Raw genomic sequence first — 19,442 nt, 5'->3', positions numbered from 1 at the left:
ATATGGAAAATGCACATGTAATTATAAAAAGTATGTATATGAAAGATGTGTGTAGATATATATATATATATAAAAATAATGAAAATAATAATGATGTCAAAAAAATAATAAATAACATAATAGTAAGAACGCAATAATAATATTAACAATATTAAAAAGCTAAAATATCAAATGAAAGATTAAATCGAAAATAAAAGAAATTTGAGGGCCGAATTTAAAAGAAATAGAAAATACGCGAATGGACCCAATTAAAGTGCGCACAACAGAAGGAGGACCCAAGTGGAAATTAATCCATCCTCTCAAAACACTGCGCAGGTAGGGACTGAATCGAAACGCGGATCAAATATGCGGCCTAATTTAAAAAAAAACAAACTGGTTTAATTTGGAGCGCATTGCAAAAGGGATGGACCAAATGCGAAATTTCCGCATTAACCAGAACGCGCGGATCCTCCCCTCCGGGTCGGGTCACCGCGCAGGTCAAGCCACTCTAAACGGCGCCGTTTTGAGGTTTCAATAAAACCCAATTTTCCTTTTAAAAATTTCATAATCCATTTTTAACATAAAAAAAAAACTACACCCTCCCCTTTTTGCTCTCTGCTAGGGTTTCAAACCTAAACCGCCGCGCCGCCGTTCAACCATGTGCCATAGCCCCGATCGCAACGGAGGTGGCACTGATCGACGCCTCCGGCCAAAGAGGTAAGTTTTCCTTCCTCTTTTCTCTGTTATTTCTTTAAAAAAAACCACAAAACGCAAAAGGGAAAAGAAAAAATAAAAATAAAAATCAAACTAAAAGAACCCGATTCACCTTAAAAACTTTTGTATTCTCTGCTTTTCTTTCAAGTTCTTTTTTTGTCTATTTCTCTGTTAATCCGTCCCTTTTACAGATTTCAAAGGGCCTTTTATAGGCCAAAAATAAAATAAATCGAGGGGAAAAAAAACAATCTTGCTTGCTGTTTTTTCTCTTTGGACTCCTTGAGTCCGTTTTTCAGGTGTTCGTGGAGAGTTTGGCGCGTGGAGGCCAAACGTCTGGCGATCGAGGCGTTAGGTGCTGGCGGGTGTCTTTCTTGACCGAGGCGATCTGACGCTCCTTATTGCTTAGGGTTTTTCTGCTTAACTTTGTAGTGTTGGGCCAGGGACCGTTTTGGGTCGTCTGTTTAATTTTGTAATGTTGGACTAGGAACTGTTTTGGGCCGATTGGGCCTTATTACAACATGTTTTCTTCTATTGGACTCTTTAATCCGTGTTTGCAGGCGAAAGTGGAGATTTCAGCGCGCGCAGAGGTGGTCGACTCCGGATCTTGCGGCGGCTGGAGAAGTTGCTGTTGAGATTTGCAGCTAACTGCTTAGGGTTTCTATTTTGGGGGTTTGGGCTGTTAATTGGGCCTGTTTTGAGTGGGTCTGGGAATTATTGGGCTTGTACATTTATTATTCAAATTTAATTGTCCAACACATTTGAATATCTAAATTTGTTCCGAAAATAATTTCATTGTCCGAATTTGTAAATCAGCAAAAAGGAAAATCGAATTAATTAATATCCAATAATATCTGGGCCGTTCATCACAATTGGACGTGATTTTTTGAATATCTCAAAAAAGAGAGCCGTCTAAATCATCACTCTGAAAACCCGGCAAAATCCGGTTCCTCTAAGAGAAGTTCAAATCCAAGAAATGAACACAACGGCCAACTACCACCCGCCACCGTCATCGCAACCGCCATTCTCGGACTCGGACCTGGACTCGGACTCCGATTCCGAGAACTTCCAAGTCGGTTCCGATCTCTCAAACTCTATTTTCAAAACCTACCTTGAATTTTCCTCATCTTCATCATCATCATCATCATCTTCGATCACAGCCGTTGATCTGTCCAAGATCCAATCATTCTTAACCTCTTCCTCCTCCGGCGCTTTATCATGCCTCATTTGCCTCGAACGGATCCGTCCCTCTGATCCGACGTGGTCTTGCTCTTCCCTCTGCTTCGCTCTCTTCCACCTCCTCTGCATTCAATCATGGGCCCGCCAATCTTCTGACCTTTCAGCAGCACGCGCCGCTGCACGTCTCCCTATCACCGCCGAAACCGCCGCCAAACAAGCCTCCTGGAACTGCCCCAAGTGCCGCTCCTCCTACTCCAAATCTGAAATCCCTAGATGTTACCTTTGCTTCTGCGGTAAGCTCCGAGATCCTCCGTCTGACAACCCGTGGATCCTCCCTCACTCTTGCGGCGAAATATGTAACCGCCCGTTGCCAAACAATTGCGGTCACTTTTGCCTCCTTTTGTGCCACCCTGGTCCCTGCCCGTCCTGCCCGAAATCCGTCAAAGCGCGTTGCTTTTGCGGCTCCGTCGAAGATTTTCGCCGTTGCGGTTTCAAAAACTTTTCCTGTAACAAACTTTGTAAGAAGCGTTTAGATTGTAACAAACATAACTGCTCCGAAATCTGTCATCCAGGCACGTGCCCTCCTTGCCGTGCACGTGAGACTTACCGTTGCCGGTGTGGTAAAAAGGAAGAAGAGAAAGATTGTTGTGACCGGGATTATCGCTGCGAAAATGAGTGTAAAAAGTTGCTTAACTGTGGAAAGCATGTTTGTGAAAGGGGATGCCACGGGGGAGATTGTGGGGAGTGTCCATTGCAAGGAAATAGGACATGTCCTTGCGGGAAAAGAATTTATGAAGGGATGCCCTGTGATGGGGTGGCTCCGGTTTGCGGTGCAACTTGTAATAAGCTGTTGAACTGTGGTTTCCATAGGTGTCCCGAGCGGTGTCACAAAGGACCTTGCGTGGAGACTTGTAGGACTATGGTTAAGAAGGCGTGCCGGTGTGGAGGATTGAAGAAAGAGGTAGCAAATGTTTGATTGATTGCTTTTTGTTACTGTTCGTGGAATTTTCGTGATTCTTTTAACTGAATTTAATGTAGGTTCCTTGCTATCAAGATTTGTCGTGTGAAAGGAAGTGTTTGAGAATGAGGGATTGCGGACGCCATGCTTGTAAACGTCGTTGTTGTGATGGAGATTGTCCGCCATGTTCGGAGGTGTTGTGTTTTATTGTCTTGTTTTTTTCTTTTGTTGAAATTGTTTTGCCTGTTAAATGTTATAGAATTATGGATGCTTCAGGTTTGTGATAAGAGGCTTCGCTGCAAGAACCACAAATGCCCTGCTCCTTGCCATAGGTATGCTACATGATTAAGTTTTATTACTTATTTTTCTTTTAAGTGTCTGTAGGGCAATAAAATTGTTATACTAGGACAATGATAAACAAAGAGAACTGCCTAGCAACTTTGTCATTGCTGTTCTAAATGGAATAATTATCCCTTCTCTAAACTTTTCAAAGTGAAATTCTAGTTGGCTTTGTCATGTTATTATAATCTTGGCAGCTATAGGAGAAAAGAAAGGCTCAGATGCTATACATTCTTTGCTTTGAGTACTTATCCAGAATGGAAAATGTGCTGACTATGAGTTTTCATTATTGTAGAGGTGCCTGTGCTCCCTGTCCAATTATGGTGACAATTTCATGTGCATGTGGTGAGACACACTTTGAGGTGAGAGTTCATTTATCACAGATTCTATGTTCATTTGCAGATGGTTATATTACTGCATTCAAGCATTCAGATCTCGTATTATGGCTATATAGGGTCTTAGTTGAGTTGATGATGGGTTTGTGGTAACTTGGCAAATTGCTCCTCAATGTTATTTGTATTTGTATCTGCTGCTAATATAAGCCACCTTTCGACATTTTGTGATGGTTTCTTTCTACTAGGTTCCTTGTGGTACTGAGATGGATCACAAGCCTCCTAAATGCCGTAAATTATGTAAGATAACTCCTTTGTGCAGGCATGCATCAACCAGTAAGGTACTATTAAGATTCTTTACCTCTGTATATTCCTTGCTGGAGCTTATTTATGTTGTAGCTTCCTTGTGTCTGTTATATGAAGCTTTTGATAGTAACGTGACCTTGCCCGAGTTTTAATCTTATGCTAGGATTACATGTTATCTGCAATCATCACGATTATTTCATTCATTTCTATGCATGATAACTTTCATGGTTTAGCTACTGCATATGTCTTAGAACTTATGTTATTAGCTAGTATTGTCATATTAATAAATCCATAATTTTTTTATCATGTTTAAAAGTCTCTATATTGCACGTGTCTCTCATAAAGTGATAGTCTCTGTTTTCTTTATAACTTAGCATAAACAAAGTATATGGCATATTTTGCTCAAGTTCTCCTAGCCAATAATTCTCTTCCCTTTTTTACCAGCCGCACAGATGCCACTATGGAGCTTGCCCCGCATGTCGGGCACCTTGTGAAGAAGAATATCCATGTGGTCACAAGTGCAACTTAAGGTTTGCCAAATAGCTTTTTGATATTCAAGGTGTGACTTCAAACTTTACATATGTCTCTGTTAGCTAATTTAGTTTTATTTCCTTCTGATATTCCAGGTGTCATGGGCCAAGACCTCCTCCCAATCCAGAATTCACATTGAAACCCAAGAAAAAGAAATCAAATCATCAGACAGAGTGCACTCCAGGCACCCCTTGCCCTCCTTGCCCAGAACTTGTTTGGAGACCATGTGTTGGCGAGCACTTTGGAGCAGAGAGGATGGTTGGTTTTACTTCTTTTTAAGTTGTAAAGGATTAGCTTCTGATTGATCTACTTGATTGCCCAAAGGCCGTGTATTTCATTTTAAACTAATTCTTCTTCCTTGTTTCAGATGGTTTGCTCCAATACAACACGATTTTCTTGTGATAATTTATGTGGAAATCTTCTTCCTTGTGGCAATCATTATTGTACAAAAACTTGCCATCCCCTGGAGACCCAGCCTTCTTCATCAGGACATCAGAAAAGAAGTGAATCTTGTGAAGTGTGTAATCTCCCTTGCCAGAAGGTGCTAAACCTGTTATTGTTCTCATTTATTCTATTTACGATTTTTGACTCCTAATCTTTTTTCCCTGCTTTGCTCTCTTGGTCTCTTGAGTGCTTTAAACTTTAAAAACATATAAGGCTGCTATCAAGAACTCATAGTCACCACAGTTTATCTAGTTACAAGAAACTGTATTTAATAAGGGGAATCTGATTGCCTTATCTTTTAAACATGTCCCCAGGTGAGGATGCCTAAATGTTCGCACCCCTGCCCCCTACCATGTCATCCCGGAGAATGCCCTCCTTGCAAAGTGCTCATGAAACGGTCATGTCACTGTGGTGCAATGGTCCATGCATTTGAGTGCATCCATTATAACAATTTATCTGAAAAGGATCAAGTGGCTGCTCGCTCATGTGGGGGCCCTTGCCATAGGTAGTTTATAGATATATTCTTGCTCTCTCTCCTGCTGCAGTTGCTTTTTAGGTTGTTGGATTGTTTTTCATTAACCTGATATAATTGAGATATATGATAAATTCTTTTGAAACTTGTGCTGCAGAAAGCTGCCTAACTGTAAGCATTTATGTCCTGAAATATGCCATGTTGATAAATGCCCAGCCCCTGATAAGTGCAGCAAAAAGGTAATAAATTTTAATAATTGACTATATCACTGATAAGAAAGAAAATTTCTATATTTCAGAGATTTCGGTGAATGATTTCCCTTCAACTTACAGCAACATCATATAATCGAGTTCACAATCAAAATTTAAAGTGTTGTTAACTTCCTATTCAATCTCCATCTTCTATGTGCCAGGTTACTGTTCGCTGTAAATGCCAAACCTTGAAGAAGGAATGGATATGCCAAGATGTTCAGGCTGCATATCGTGATACTGGTAATGACCCCAAAGATATACCAAAGAATCAGTTTGGGCTTGGACTTCTGCCTTGCAATTCAGATTGTAAGAGAAAAATACAGGAGGTTGAGTCAGCTCTACAATTGCGTAAACCTAAGGTTCTGGAGGTAAGATCTTTTAAATTGAGTTAGCATTTTTCAACTCCTATTTCATCATTCATTTGCTTTGGAGCTTACGTATTTTAGATTACTTTGATGCTTTATTTTGGTTTATGACTATTTGAAAATGGCATGCATTGCATGCATAGTGATTCAAGCATCTTCGGTAATCGCATGTGACATGATAGGCAGCCTGGTGAAATAGAGCCTGATAGAGTATCGATTTCCTTCATACAGTTACTAGAAATAGGAGTATTTCTTATACTTTTAGTTGTCAGGTTTTATAGTAACAAGGAATTCTGCCTGCATTTCCCTTTGTGAAACCCGAATTTCCTCATTCCTTTCATCGAGTAATCCTCCTTTGAGTTAGAACTTGTGGATGTTGCTGAGATAATTGCCATTGTGGAGACATCTTAATCTCAAGAAATTCAGCCTACCATCTTGTTACATTTTACGCTATTATCATGGATTCTAGGAGTTGATGATGCTAGCCTTTTCTAAATTACTAGCAATCAACCCATAAAAGCAGTCTCCAATTTTCAGAGATATATCATCGGGTTTTCACAAAAAAATGGGTGGGGCTGCTTTGGAATTTGGTTGGAAACTGCTTGGCCTACCTAGAGAGTCTCGTACTTGTTTTGTATTCTATTTGTTAAATAGTTACAATTTCAGTATCCGGTTGCAAACTAGTACAAAAAAATTTATTTGCATCGTTCTTTATTGTCATGCATGCTTTAACCTTCCTTGCATGCATGCTTATAATTTTTTACCATTGCATCATTTATTGAAGAAAAAAGAGCCAGAAAACGAAAAGCATGGGCCAAAGCGCAGAAAAAGGCGGGATCGGATTCAAGAGGGCAAGCAAGTTTCAAGATTTCAGGTATGTTGTTCTCTTGACAAGCTCAATACGCATTTCCTAGTCAGTTTTCCTTGCCTAACAACATTAATTTCCAACAGGAATTTGTTGCCACCATGAAGCGTCTGCTTTTATTTATCATCATCGTAGCAGCTCTGATTGCAGTCACATATTACAGTTACAAAGGTCTCTTACAACTCTCAGATTGGATGAATGAAGTTGAACTGCAACGAGCAAAACGAAGACGTTCACGATTCTGATCTCTCTCGCCTTAGGTGCTACTCTTGGATTGGGTGAATGAAGCTGAACTGCAACTGGCAGAAAGAAGACCACCACGAATCTGACCCATCTTCAACCTTTTAACATATTACAGTTACAAAGGTCTCAGGAGATTTGGTTTGCTGGAATTTTTTTTCTTTTTATGATAAGGGGGGTTATCAAATATCAAATTGAAGATTTGATACCAAGTTCTTCGCTACTCCACTCCACTCAAGGTTCATCCAACGAATCTAATCGTTCTCGGGCTTCTTGGTTGAATTTTTGTTACTCCATACTAGTGGTTCGGTCTACGAGTCTGATCCTTTTCGGGCTCTTTTATTATTGAATTTTTTTACATAAAATATGAGCTCGACATTCACCCAATTCATCTATAAACTTGGGGAGTGAATGAAATTTCAGAGTTTTCCTTCAATTTTGAATCAGATCTGTAACAAGGCTATGAAAATATCTAAAAAGATATACTTATTGACGGGCTGGGTCTAGTCATAACCCACATGCCTAAGCTTGTTTCGAATATTCAAATTATTGTTCAAAAGTCGTTTTACTTTAAGGTTATATATTTGATGCCCCTTCGATCGATTTTTTTTTTTAGATTTAAAAAATGAATTGAAAATGTGATAAGTGTAAAACTTATTTATATAATAATTATTTTTAATTCAATTGGGGCAATAACTCAATATTTAATATAAGTTTGAATTTTGATTATTTTAATAATAATCTTCTTATTCTCCAAACATAGACCATGACCCAAAACATTGAAATATTAATTGAGTGAAGACTGATGAACCAAATTGTTGGCACCAACTGAAGTCTTTTTCTAATAATCCGGAATTTGGGTAGATTTACCATAAAGTATAATCTATAAACCACCTTCCCACCTTGACACGTGTCTAGGTTTTCATTTTTCTTTTTCTTCTCATAAGAAAATAGTCAAATCTCGCTTTTGATTTTTCCACTAAAATTAAGATTTAATCTTTTATAAAGGAAGGTCTTTTACTTTGACACGTGTCCAGGCCTTTCTTTTCATCAAATCTCACTTTTGCTCCCTCTACTATACTTTCAATTAAAATTTAATCCTTATACTTAAATTCTACAATAATTTGGTCTCTATTTTTGTAATATTTATTTACAATTGTTAATATTATTAACTACTATGATTAAATTTTTACATGGATTTTTAATATATATATTTTCTAAAATTTTTATAAATTATATAATACTATTCAAATTTTAATTACGGTCCTTGTACTATGCTCAAATTTAATATTTAATTTTATATTTTAACTTTTGGCATAATTTGTTACCTCAATTTTTCAATGTCTTTGATTAGCCCAAAACTTTATTTCGATTAAGATGACGATGTAACTTTTAAGAATTGTTAACACCGTTAAAATTATCTATTAAATTCACGTTCATTGCAATGTCTTTTTTTATTACATGGTTACCGCTTTCTAAAATTTCAAAATACCACTCTAACAAATTTGACAAAAAATGTTAACCATTGAATCTGAATTTTAACTTTAAAAGTTAGACTAAATTCTTAAAAATAATATTTATTTTGTTTTAAGTCATTGATACCATGTCCCAAAACACATTTTTATTGTATTTCATATTTTTGTATAATTTATAATATTTTTAATTTAATTTAAGTTTACTTTCCTAAAAAAATAAATCTACTTACTTAAAATATTGAAATAATAATTTTTTATTTAATTTTGTAACATTTTCTTTTTAATTCAGTTATGATTTTTAAAATATTTCCAAGGAATATATTGTAGATGAGAGAAAATCTGAAATTTAGTTTTAAAGATTACTAATAATCAAAATAAAAACCCATATCCAAAAATTTATTATTAATAATTAAATTTAAAGTCGAATATTAAAATAAAACTCAATTTTTTATTAAATGAAAAATAAAATTATTCCTCCGAAATTAGGCAAAAGGAAAGAGGTTGTTAAATCACCGGCCAAATAGGCCACCACCACCTTGTCTGGCATTTGCCATGTACCCCAACATTAGGTTATATTAATTTCGACCTTCATAAATAAAAATATGCTTTCAGTTTAATATGGGGGGCACCGTTTCTATTAATGAATAATTGAGGAACTTGAATATTGACCGTACACGTGTAGGGATGATTAAGATGACAACTATGCCTAATTGGTGTTGACCAAAAGTCTTAATTAAATCCAAACCCCATCTTTCTTTTCATAATTCAAAGTCAATGAATTTTTTATCTACTTTTCTTACTTTTTCACTATAATCATGTTTTAAATATTTATATTTTAATGATCCATTATTTCATGTTCGTTTTGCACTGTTCATATTCTCGGGATTCAGAATTGTCCATCTCAACAATATTACCTTTAAAATTCGAACCATTTTTTGGCATTGAAATATAAAATAAAACAACCCTAGAAAGCAAAGTTTTAAGTCCCCATCTTTGTTTGTTGTTAGGTTGGCTGACTTGTCTTCGTCTCTCTTCTTTGTTTCTTGGTGTGAAATCAAATGGTCAAAATTTTAAACCATTTTCCCAATTATAAAAAAAACATAAAAAATTGTAAAAGGCCAACAGAAACAAATGATGTAAGCATTTCTTCTTGTTGTCAGTGTTCAAAAAAAGCATCTTGAAAATTCTATCCTTTTTACAACCCAAAAGCTATGCCTGCCCTGCCTAAAACAAATTTTAATTTTTTTTAATAGAAAAAATTACTCTGAAACAATGGAGAAAGCACCACTTGAGATGCTGCCATGGCTGCCATCACAAACAGTCAAAGCTCTTTCCAGATTTGAAACAATATCACCAATTGTAGGCCTATCTTTGCCTTCCAAATTCACACAATGCATTGCTGTATAAGCCATTAGTTCTACGGCCTCTGCTTCATTAAGCTCGGGTGGTCCAACCCTAGGGTCTAATACCTTCACTACTTCACCATTCATAATTGCAGGCACTGTATAATCAACTAAGCTCACTGGTGTCCCTCCACTTTCGCTCTCCTTGAATATGGCTCTTTTCCCTGTCAGAAGCTCTAGCATTACGACTCCGAGTCCATATACATCGCTCTTGGTTGTTAATACGTTTAATCCGTAGTATTCGGGATCGATGTAACCGACTGTTCCAGCTGCTTTTGTTGGCTTGTAATCTCGGTCTGATTCCGGTCCCATCATCGAGAGTCCGAAATCTGAAACCCTTGCTGTCCAATTCGCATCGAGTAATATGTTGGAAGACTTTATATCTCTATGAATTATAGGGGGAACTGCATAGTTGTGAAGGTATTCGATCCCTCGAGCCGCGTCGAGTGCGATTTTGATCCTCATTTTCCAGGAATTAAGTAAACTGCTGGATTTCTCGATGTTGTTCTTATCATGTAAGTGGTCGTAAAGTGCTCCATTCTTCATGTATTCGTAAACTAAAAGCCTTTCATCCATTTCTTCACAATATCCAACAAGTCTAACCAAATGCTTGTGGTGAAGCCTTGATAAGAAGGATAATTCGGACTCAAATGCAATCTCTTTCTCTTGATATTTCTTCATTTTCGAGCCGGTTTCGCCTCGTTTGATTGCTACTTCACGACCGTCCGACAGTTTTCCTTTGTAAACAACCCCGTAACTCCCTGCACCAATCTTGTTTTCTAATGAGAAACCATTGGTTGCTGCAACAAGTTCAGCAAAGCTGAATTCCTCGGCTTTATCAGCGTGTTTCGATGATGTTCCGCTTCGTTGACGAATCATTGATGGTCCACTTCGTTGACGCTTCATTGCTCTCGAACTTTGCCGTCTAATCCTCAACGACCTAGAAGGAGGACTGTTGTTCGATCCAGGACCGCCATTCGAGCCTGCTCGAGTGATTGTTGGCTGAACTGAATTATGAACTTTCTTTTTCCCAAAACAAACACCAGTCCATAAACAATAAATAGCACTGCAAATCCCCATAAAACCTCCAATTGATCCAACAATGGCAAATGCCAACAACCCTCTTCTCAACTCTCGAGACGGCCTCGATACCTCCGGTGATGGAGCCACCGGTGACGGTGGTGATGCGGTGGTGATGTTAAAACAGGGCCTACAAATGTTACCAGAACCAGAACAAAGCCTATTCGACTCAGGATATATCCCACACTCACTGCAAAAAGATTGAACACAAGGCCCTGGTAAAATCTCCGCCATTAAAGGTAACTCAAAAGAATAATTTGAATTGAACCCGTTGTTCCCAGGCCACCCGGGACCCCAACAAACTATAGATAAATTCTTAGTTGTTAACCCACAAGTGAAATTTAAGCCTGCAACAATGGATTCGAACTCGATGTCTTCAATGGCGGACTCAGTCATGGAACCCCAACAAACAACCGTGCCATTCAATCTTCTAATCCCACAACTAAACCCTTCACCGAGAGCTAACCATGAAGCAAAGCGTAACCCTTTGTTTAATGGAACATTGAGTTGACCTGCCGAGTTATTTCCTTTACAAACTAAATCGCCAACCGAGTTCACTCCACAGACATGGGAAACCCCAGCTTCGATATTTTCCATTGAAATGTTCCCGAACTGCCTTTCGATATCTGTCGATACTACCGAGTTACTTCCCCAACAAGCAACTCGGTTGTTTTGACTCAGTACAATCCCACAAGAGAACCCAAATCCGGACGTGATTTTACCCATTGTGTAATTGCGATTGGGTAGCTCTCCGACGTCGTTGCGGTTGTTTCCGTCGGGTCTCCAACAGGCGACGGGCTGCGACGTGTTCGTCGTCGTTGCGCAAATCCTTTCGTCGCCGATGGAGAGGGATTGAAGGAAAACGGTGTCGTTAACGTAGAGGCGTTTAACGGGGTAATTCGGGGCGTTCGTTTCCCAGCAGAGGAGGCTGTAACCGCCGGAACGGAGGGCGCAAAGGTTGGTTTCACCACCGGCGACGGTGAAGTAGGAAACGTTGGGGAGAATCGGGACAGGGGCGATTGAGGAAGAGGTGTTATCGCCGGCGCGGTAGCAGATAATGCGTTGAGTCGGCTGTGCGGCTACGATTGCGCATACGGTGGCGGTCCCGTAGGCGACGGCGAGCGTCAAGCCGGAGCCCAAGGCATGAGTTAACGGCGGGAAGGAGATAACGGCGAGGGAACTGACGGCGAAGAGGAGTGGGAAGAAAAGTTTCGTCATTTAAAAAAGTGGAAGATGACGGCGGAAGAAGTGGCGTTTCCGTCCGTCAGCTTCATTTGGGAAGAGAAAGTGAGAAGCAATGAAATGAACGGAAAAATCAAAGTTTTAGAGAGAGAAACTAATGAAACGGAGAGTTTCAATATTAAAAGCATTTTAAGAAGAAAGAGAATGAGGCCGTGTTTGGAACCGTCCTCTTTTAATTCCCATCTTATTTTTTAACTGTCATATAAAATTTTAATTTTACCATATCAACTCTCTTATAAGCATAGTGTCATATACAATGTTCTAAGCATGACGGATGATTGGATTAAAACCATAATTCCCGGTTCAATTGTTTTGATTAGTTAGAATTTTATAAAAACCTTTTATTTTTTTAAAGTATTAAATAGGTTTTTGTCTTGATTTTCAATTTTTATTGGTTTCAAGTAATTCCATATTCAATTAGTTCAACTTCCTTGTTCGAATCAATATATCTATTGGTTCTCAATCTTATCGATCCAGCTGAACGATCCAATCATGTTCTAAGAATATTGCTTGCGTCATCAAATATTAACAGAACCCAAGTTCAGTGATCAAAATAGATCTAGTTGTCAAATTCAAGTATTAAAGTAGATTTAATGTTTGAACTCAAAACATTAAGGTTGGCAATTGAACTTAAAATTTACACCTTCTTGTAATTATAAAAAAATTTGTACATGTTGACTAGATGATTGTAAGAACATCATAAGTAATGTTTGGTAGTATAAATTGTAATTAAATAATTTTATAAGTTTACATTTAAAAAAATACTAATTATCATAAAAATACCAATAATAATTGAGGAAATAAATTCCTAAAGATGAAGTTAACAAAAAATTAGTATACACTTTTATCTCACTATTTTAACATTTCATACTTGTTGAGTTATTTCCTCTCAATATTAAATATATACTTCTTGTTACCATTTGCTTATCACCGCAATGTATAAATTAACATATAATAAATAATATATAATTTAATTAAAATTAATATAAATAATTTATAATTCAAACATCTGTATTGTCATTTCAATTAAAGTTTCATTTGTTTTTTTATCATTCTAGCTTAGTCAAACCCAAGATTCAAAACATAGCCAAGTGGTTGCAGGAAACTATAGAATCCTATCCTCCAACCAAGGGCATGTCTAGCTAATGCATATGCAACTTTATTTCCTTCCCTGTAGACATGTTGGTTTTGAATCAAACACTTGACATCCTGAGCCACTGCAAAACAAGAAAATTCTGACATAGGACTCAACCTCAATTTCAAGAATTGGTCCTTATTACACTTTAATTTTACTAAATATGATTCCATTTGTCATCTCTCATTACCTTGTGTACTTTGAAATTGAAGGCATGACAATGAAGAACAAATAAATAAACCACATTATCAATGCCAACTCATAATAAAATTAAATATTCAAAAACTTATTAAAAGGTAATTTTTTAAAATTTTCTAAAAATAACTCAAAATTGTTTTTTAAATAAAATAAAATTAAAACCATCATAAAGCAAACAAATTCTAAAAAAATTCCAAAAGAAGTTTTAAATTTCTATTTTTTCTGAAAAATTCAATTTTTTCTTAAAAGAACTTAGATTTTTAAAATAAAACCATAAGAAAATTACATATAAAATTAAATTTATAAATTTATAAAAAATTTATTATTTTTGTATATAAATTTATAGAAAAGTATTACCAAGGTCATCATTTTTTTCAAAAAATAAAATTCATTTCAATATTCCAATAATCTGGGTCATTTTTGGAAAAAGATATTTAAGCAATTTTTTTTTACTTTTGGAATTAAAACTGTATTCTTTTGAAAAATAAAATTTAAAAATAATCTAACAAATGAAAAAATTAAATTTAGATAATTTTGTAAATTCATATGCAAAAATATAGTTTTAAATATTTTTGACTTTACATAAAAATTTAAGAATATTATAAAATTATAAAATAAATATACTATATTTTAAAATTGAAATTATAAAAAGCATTTTATAAATATTATATATTTTTAGTTTTCAAATATTTTAGAATATACGAATTTAAAAATGGAATTATTATTATTATTATAAATTATTTTTATTTTAATTCTATAAAAAATATGTTTTTTATGAATTTCTTTTTGATTTGAAGATTCTTTTGGATTTCTTTATATATTAAAAAGAAAAATTGTTTTATGACTGGACATCGTTTACGTGGTTTTGATGTGGTTTTATAACATGTGCAATTATTTTTATTGGTCGTTACTATCACTAAATTTGGTGAAAGTATTTTCAAGTCCTCTATTATAGATACTAAATCAAATTAATCCCTCAACTAATAGATGAATCAATTTAATTAATATGAATCCACAATAGAATTATCATTTACTGTTGAAAGAATGACATGAAAATTGTTTCTACACAAATGAGTAAATTCATTTTTTATTTTTTTAAAACATTATATAAACGAAATTTCTCGTCCAAACACAGCTTAAAAGATTTTTTTTAATAGCACTTGTCATAACAATTAAATTTAATTTTGGCATAGGCAGTATTGTCAATGCAGGAGGATGTGAGTTCGAGTGCATTAAAGTACATTATCCTCCTATTTATGGGTTGGGGAGAGGCTATAGGTAATTCTAGACATTGTGTCAAAAAGAACAAATATCATCAGAAATTATTCAAAAAAAATAATTAAATTTAATTTTTGAAAATTAATTCATATAAAAATTTATGAAAATATAGTATTAATTTGAATTTGAATCTTCAGCTTTTTTTCGAATTGATTTTTCTTTTTCTATATACTTTATAGCTTTTTTTATGAAATAATAAAACTTGTTACCATTTATTTATTTATTTCCTTTTCTTTTTCTTTTTCCTTTTTTTTGTAAAGCCTGTTAAACAGGTCATGCTATGAAATTGGAAGATAAAATAAGCAAACTCGCTAAGCTGCGTTACTCGCCATATGGAACTTCCGCGTGTTAGATACTGGTATGCCTTACGCGCCCGCGAGGTGATAAACACACGCTTAGTCAACCCGAATTAATGAAACACTGAAACAGTTACCTAATTTTGACCAAATATTTAACTTCTTTTCGCTAATAATGAATTAAAATATACCTATAATTCAATTTTCATTGAGTTTTTAATAAAAATAAGGAAATTAAATACTCTTATAAAATAAATTAAATAATAAAAAATTATGAAATTTCACGTTGAAATCTCATTTAGGTTTTTCTAAGGTATTTATACAATGAATTGAAAAACATCATAAAGTTGCTTATTATTAGGGTCGGTGGTTAAATTGGTTTGTTTGATCGACTTTTTAATAAATAATTGACTTAATCGATCTACCTCTACTCATAAAACAAATCAATCAATCGATTTAGGTTTAACTAATTTAATCGAAACTACTTAATTAACTTAACGCATTTGTATTCAACATATTTATATTAATCAAACTCTTCATTTTATTTATACGTATTCAAGTTTCTTTTTCATAAACAACCCCGACACACTCTTAAAGTCTTTAACGATATAAACGCCTCTTTACCCTAAAATTTCGTCTATGTCTCTCATTGCCAAAACTTAAATGTGATTGTGAACCATCACAAGTCATCATGTGCCAACGACGTTTCAAACTTTTAAATGTGGGAGAATGCCTCTTATTTTGACCAAAATTTAATCTGGCTTTTCTTTTCTTAGTTAAACTCTATTTTTAGCTTCCCACTTAAACTCTGATTAATCTAGGGTTGTTCTAGTAATATATGTTATTTCGAAGGGTTTTTCTTGTGGGGCTTCCAATTTTTTTAAATCATCTCCATCTTTTGTACTCTTATTTATTATAGTGAAATCTCCTTTTTACATGTGGTTTTTTACCCTCTCTTAAGGAGTTATTTCACGTAAAATTTGTGTGTTCGATCTTTTCGATTCTTATTTTATTCACCTTGTTCATTGTTTAATCGGCTTTATCCCCTACAAACTAGTATTAGAGCTAATTAAATTTTTACAATCAACCCGTTCAGAGATGGCAATGTTAAGGTTCGATATTGAGAAGTTCGATGGAATTGCAAATTTCAATTTGTTGCAAGTTCGGATGACGACAATACTGGTTCAAAAAGGTCTGAAAAATGTCATTATAGGGAAAAAGCCCGCAAATATGAATCAGTCAGAATGGGAAGAGCTTGATGAAAAGGTTTTATCCATTATTCAACTATACCTCACGAATAATGTGTTACAAGAGGGTCTGATGAAGAAAACAACGTCTGTGTTATATATGAACGAAATCTCTAGCCAATAGGTTAGTATTAAAACAACATCTTTACATGTTCATAATGGTTGAAAATGAGTCCATTAGAACTCATATTAACGAGTTTGTTACCCTTCTTAATGACTTAAAGAATCTCGAAGTAGAAATTAGTGACAATGATCAAATTATGTTGTTTTTATGCTCTTTACCCTCTTCTTATAAAACTTTCAGCGAAACTTTGATTTATGGGAGAGATCATCTCTTGTTTGAGGATGTAAAGGGCAACCTATACGTTCTGTAAGCGTCAACGATTGTTGGTGCGACTGCGATTACCAAAGAAAAGTTGAAATTGCCACTACGTTGAGACGAGAATCAACCTGACGTCGCGACAACATGACATAACTCTTTCTTTACCGATTCCGACTCAACCAAATTTTAGCATATGCAACTGGGTCATATGAGTGAGAATTGTATAACAGTCTTGTGCAATAGAGGTCTTCTCAAAAACACTAGAGTTGGTAAGTTAGGTTTCTGAGAGCATTACGCTTTTGGGAAACAAACCCGAGCCAATTTCGATTTAACAACACATAGAACAAAAGAGACTTTAGATTATGGGGTCCATCTTCTGACATTTAGAAATGAATATAATCTTCAAACAGTTTTTTCAAAAAATGAACCCCATAAATCCATAAATCAAAATGAATATAATCTAGAGTTTCTTTTGAGCGTTTAAAGATGGACCTCATAAATCAGAATGAATATAATCTTCAAACTGATTTATGGGGTCCATCTTCTGACAAAACTTTGAATATAATCTTCAAACCGATTTATGCATTTTCGGGAAACAAACCTGAGTCAGTTTTGATTCAACAACGGGCATAACAAAACTTTTATTGATGATCACTCCAGAAAAGGTTGGATTTATTTCTTGAAATATAAAAGCAAAGTCTTCAAAATCTTTAAATAGCGGAAGACACTGTTAGAAAAAAACTGGAAAACCTATGAAGTGATTGAGAATGAATAATGGTCTTGAGTCTTATTCATCAGAGTTTAATGATTTTTGCAAATAGGAAGTAATTGAAAGACATCGAAATATAATCTTCAAACCGATTTATGCATTTTCGGGAAACAAACCTGAGTCAGTTTTGATTCAACAACGGGCATAACAAAACTTTTATTGATGATCACTCCAGAAAAGGTTGGATTTATTTCTTGAAATATAAAAGCAAAGTCTTCAAAATCTTTAAATAGCGGAAGACACTGTTAGAAAAAAACTGGAAAACCTATGAAGCGATTGAGAATGAATAATGGTCTTGAGTCTTATTCATCAGAGTTTAATGATTTTTGCAAATAGGAAGTAATTGAAAGACATCGAACCATTGTTGGAACTCCACAATAGAATGGAGTTGTAGAAAGAATGAATAGAACATTGCTAGAAAAGGCACAATGCATACTTTCTAATGCAGGCTTAGGGAAGGAATTTTTTGCTGAAGCCGTAAACTTGACAAGTTATTTGGTAAATTGGTTTCCTTACCGAGCATTGAACGGTAAAGTTCCAGAGGAGATATGGTTAGGTAATCCTCCCAATTATTCTAATATTAGAATTTTTGGTTGTCCTGTTTATGCTAAAGTTAGCTAAGGAAAGCTCAAACCAAGGGTTGTTAAATGCATTTTTCTAGGATACTCTGTCGGTACAAAAGATTTTAAGTTGTGGTGTTCTGAATCTGACAAAATAATTGTTAGTAGTGATGTCAAGTTTGATGAATTTGCCATGTTTCGATCAGAAAAAGGGGACTTCTACTTTTAAAAACATAACAAATCAAAGTTTCTTGAGCAATGTGGAGTCAAAAGCCAAAATAGAGGGCGACATCTTGATGAGCAAATGCCCAATGTCACAATGACACGACGAACAAAGGTCTCACCCGAACAAAGAGTCATACAACGTCACGATGACATGAAAATTCTAATTCGTACAAGATTGAAGTTGTTTCAGATTTGTTTCAGGCTTCATCTGACTCTCAAGTATCCTCACCATCTCAATTAACTACTTATAAGTTGGCTCGTGACAGGAAAATGTGAGAAATTCGACCACCATAGAAATATTGTGAAGGAAACCTAATGGCTTATGCTTTAACTGTTGCTAAGAGCATTGATTCAACCGATCCTTCGTGTTATTATGAGGCAGTTTTGTTGGAAAATCAGGTTTGGAAAACGCAACAAATTTTTTTTATGGAAAAACCAAAGTTTTAATTTTTTTTTCAAAAATAAGAACTTGGTTGTGATATCTAAATTAATAAACATTCAATCAAAATTGTACCTTTTCGATTCGTCTAAGATGAACACTTCGACCAAGTAGTTTTCTCCGTTATCCTCAAGCTCACGTCTGTCCAGTGTGTGCTCACTTAAAATCAGAAAATTTTCCATAAGAATTACCAGTGGGGTAATTTTGCAATTTCTCTAAACTTTTAGACCAAGTTGTAAATAAGAAAAATATCTCGAGAAATTTTCTGAAATAATTACTTCAAAAAAATTTCTTTCTACAACTTTCTCTTAAATTCAAGTGTGTGTAAATAATGACCAAAAGCTCTCTTTATATAGGGGGAGTTTAGAGAGTTCAACTATGATTAAACTTAATCATTTTAATACTAAATTTAATCTAATATTTATTTTGATAAATATTAGATTAAATTTTATTTAATTAATAGAAAATTTATCTACAAGATAAACATTAAATTAAATTTAATATTAAGATAATCACTTTAATATTAAATTAATAAAATACTATTAAGATAAGTATTAAATTAAATTTAATATTAAATCTATAAAATAATAATATTTTTGAAATAGTTAATCTGAATCAAATTTTTTGGTAGAGTCCTAGTAGGAGTGTAATTCTTACACTGTTCAACCACCGAAGACCCACCGCCGACCATTTTCTAGCCACCGAAATGCCACCGTCACAGCCACTAGCACCCCGAGCTGGTTCGATTTCTGTTGGTTTGGTACGGGCTAGTGACAACCCGATTGATCTGGCCTAGCCTTC

At 35.0% G+C, this 19,442-nt stretch overlaps 2 protein-coding genes across 2 annotated transcripts; one reads left to right on the top strand and one right to left on the bottom strand.

The window, feature by feature from the left end:
- The first annotated feature begins 1,596 nt into the window (after window positions 1-1,596).
- LOC105773571 (NF-X1-type zinc finger protein NFXL2) lies at window positions 1,597-7,553 on the top strand. Its single transcript, XM_012595573.2, has 13 exons — window positions 1,597-2,830; window positions 2,908-3,021; window positions 3,104-3,159; window positions 3,462-3,528; window positions 3,747-3,839; window positions 4,249-4,334; window positions 4,431-4,593; window positions 4,703-4,876; window positions 5,094-5,284; window positions 5,409-5,490; window positions 5,664-5,870; window positions 6,652-6,741; window positions 6,819-7,553. The coding sequence occupies exons 1-13, from the start codon at window positions 1,667-1,669 to the stop codon at window positions 6,975-6,977; spliced, it is 2,646 nt and encodes an 881-aa protein (XP_012451027.1). The 5' UTR covers window positions 1,597-1,666; the 3' UTR covers window positions 6,978-7,553.
- Window positions 7,554-9,579: 2,026 nt separating this feature from the next.
- LOC105774219 (putative serine/threonine-protein kinase-like protein CCR3) lies at window positions 9,580-12,339 on the bottom strand. Its single transcript, XM_012596622.2, has one exon. It carries the CDS (start codon window positions 12,146-12,148, stop codon window positions 9,707-9,709), a length of 2,442 nt encoding a protein of 813 aa, XP_012452076.1. The 5' UTR covers window positions 12,149-12,339; the 3' UTR covers window positions 9,580-9,706.
- Between the last annotated feature and the right edge of the window lie 7,103 nt (window positions 12,340-19,442).

Source organism: Gossypium raimondii, chromosome 6, assembly GCF_025698545.1.
Source record: "Gossypium raimondii isolate GPD5lz chromosome 6, ASM2569854v1, whole genome shotgun sequence".
NCBI lineage: Eukaryota > Viridiplantae > Streptophyta > Magnoliopsida > Malvales > Malvaceae > Gossypium > Gossypium raimondii.
The sequence above is the reverse complement of the archived record's forward strand: the minus strand, read 5'-3'. Positions and strand labels throughout refer to the sequence as shown.

Bases quoted from the DNA above. Each gene is read 5' to 3' on its own strand.
- LOC105773571 (XM_012595573.2), top strand. From the start codon at position 1,667: ATGAACACAACGGCCAACTACCACCCGCCACCGTCATCGCAACCGCCA. The intron at 2,831-2,907 runs GTAGCAAATGTT...AATTTAATGTAG, and splicing joins GTGGAGGATTGAAGAAAGAG to GTTCCTTGCTATCAAGATTT. The intron at 3,529-3,746 runs GTGAGAGTTCAT...TCTTTCTACTAG, and splicing joins GTGGTGAGACACACTTTGAG to GTTCCTTGTGGTACTGAGAT.
- LOC105774219 (XM_012596622.2), bottom strand. From the start codon at position 12,148: ATGACGAAACTTTTCTTCCCACTCCTCTTCGCCGTCAGTTCCCTCGCC.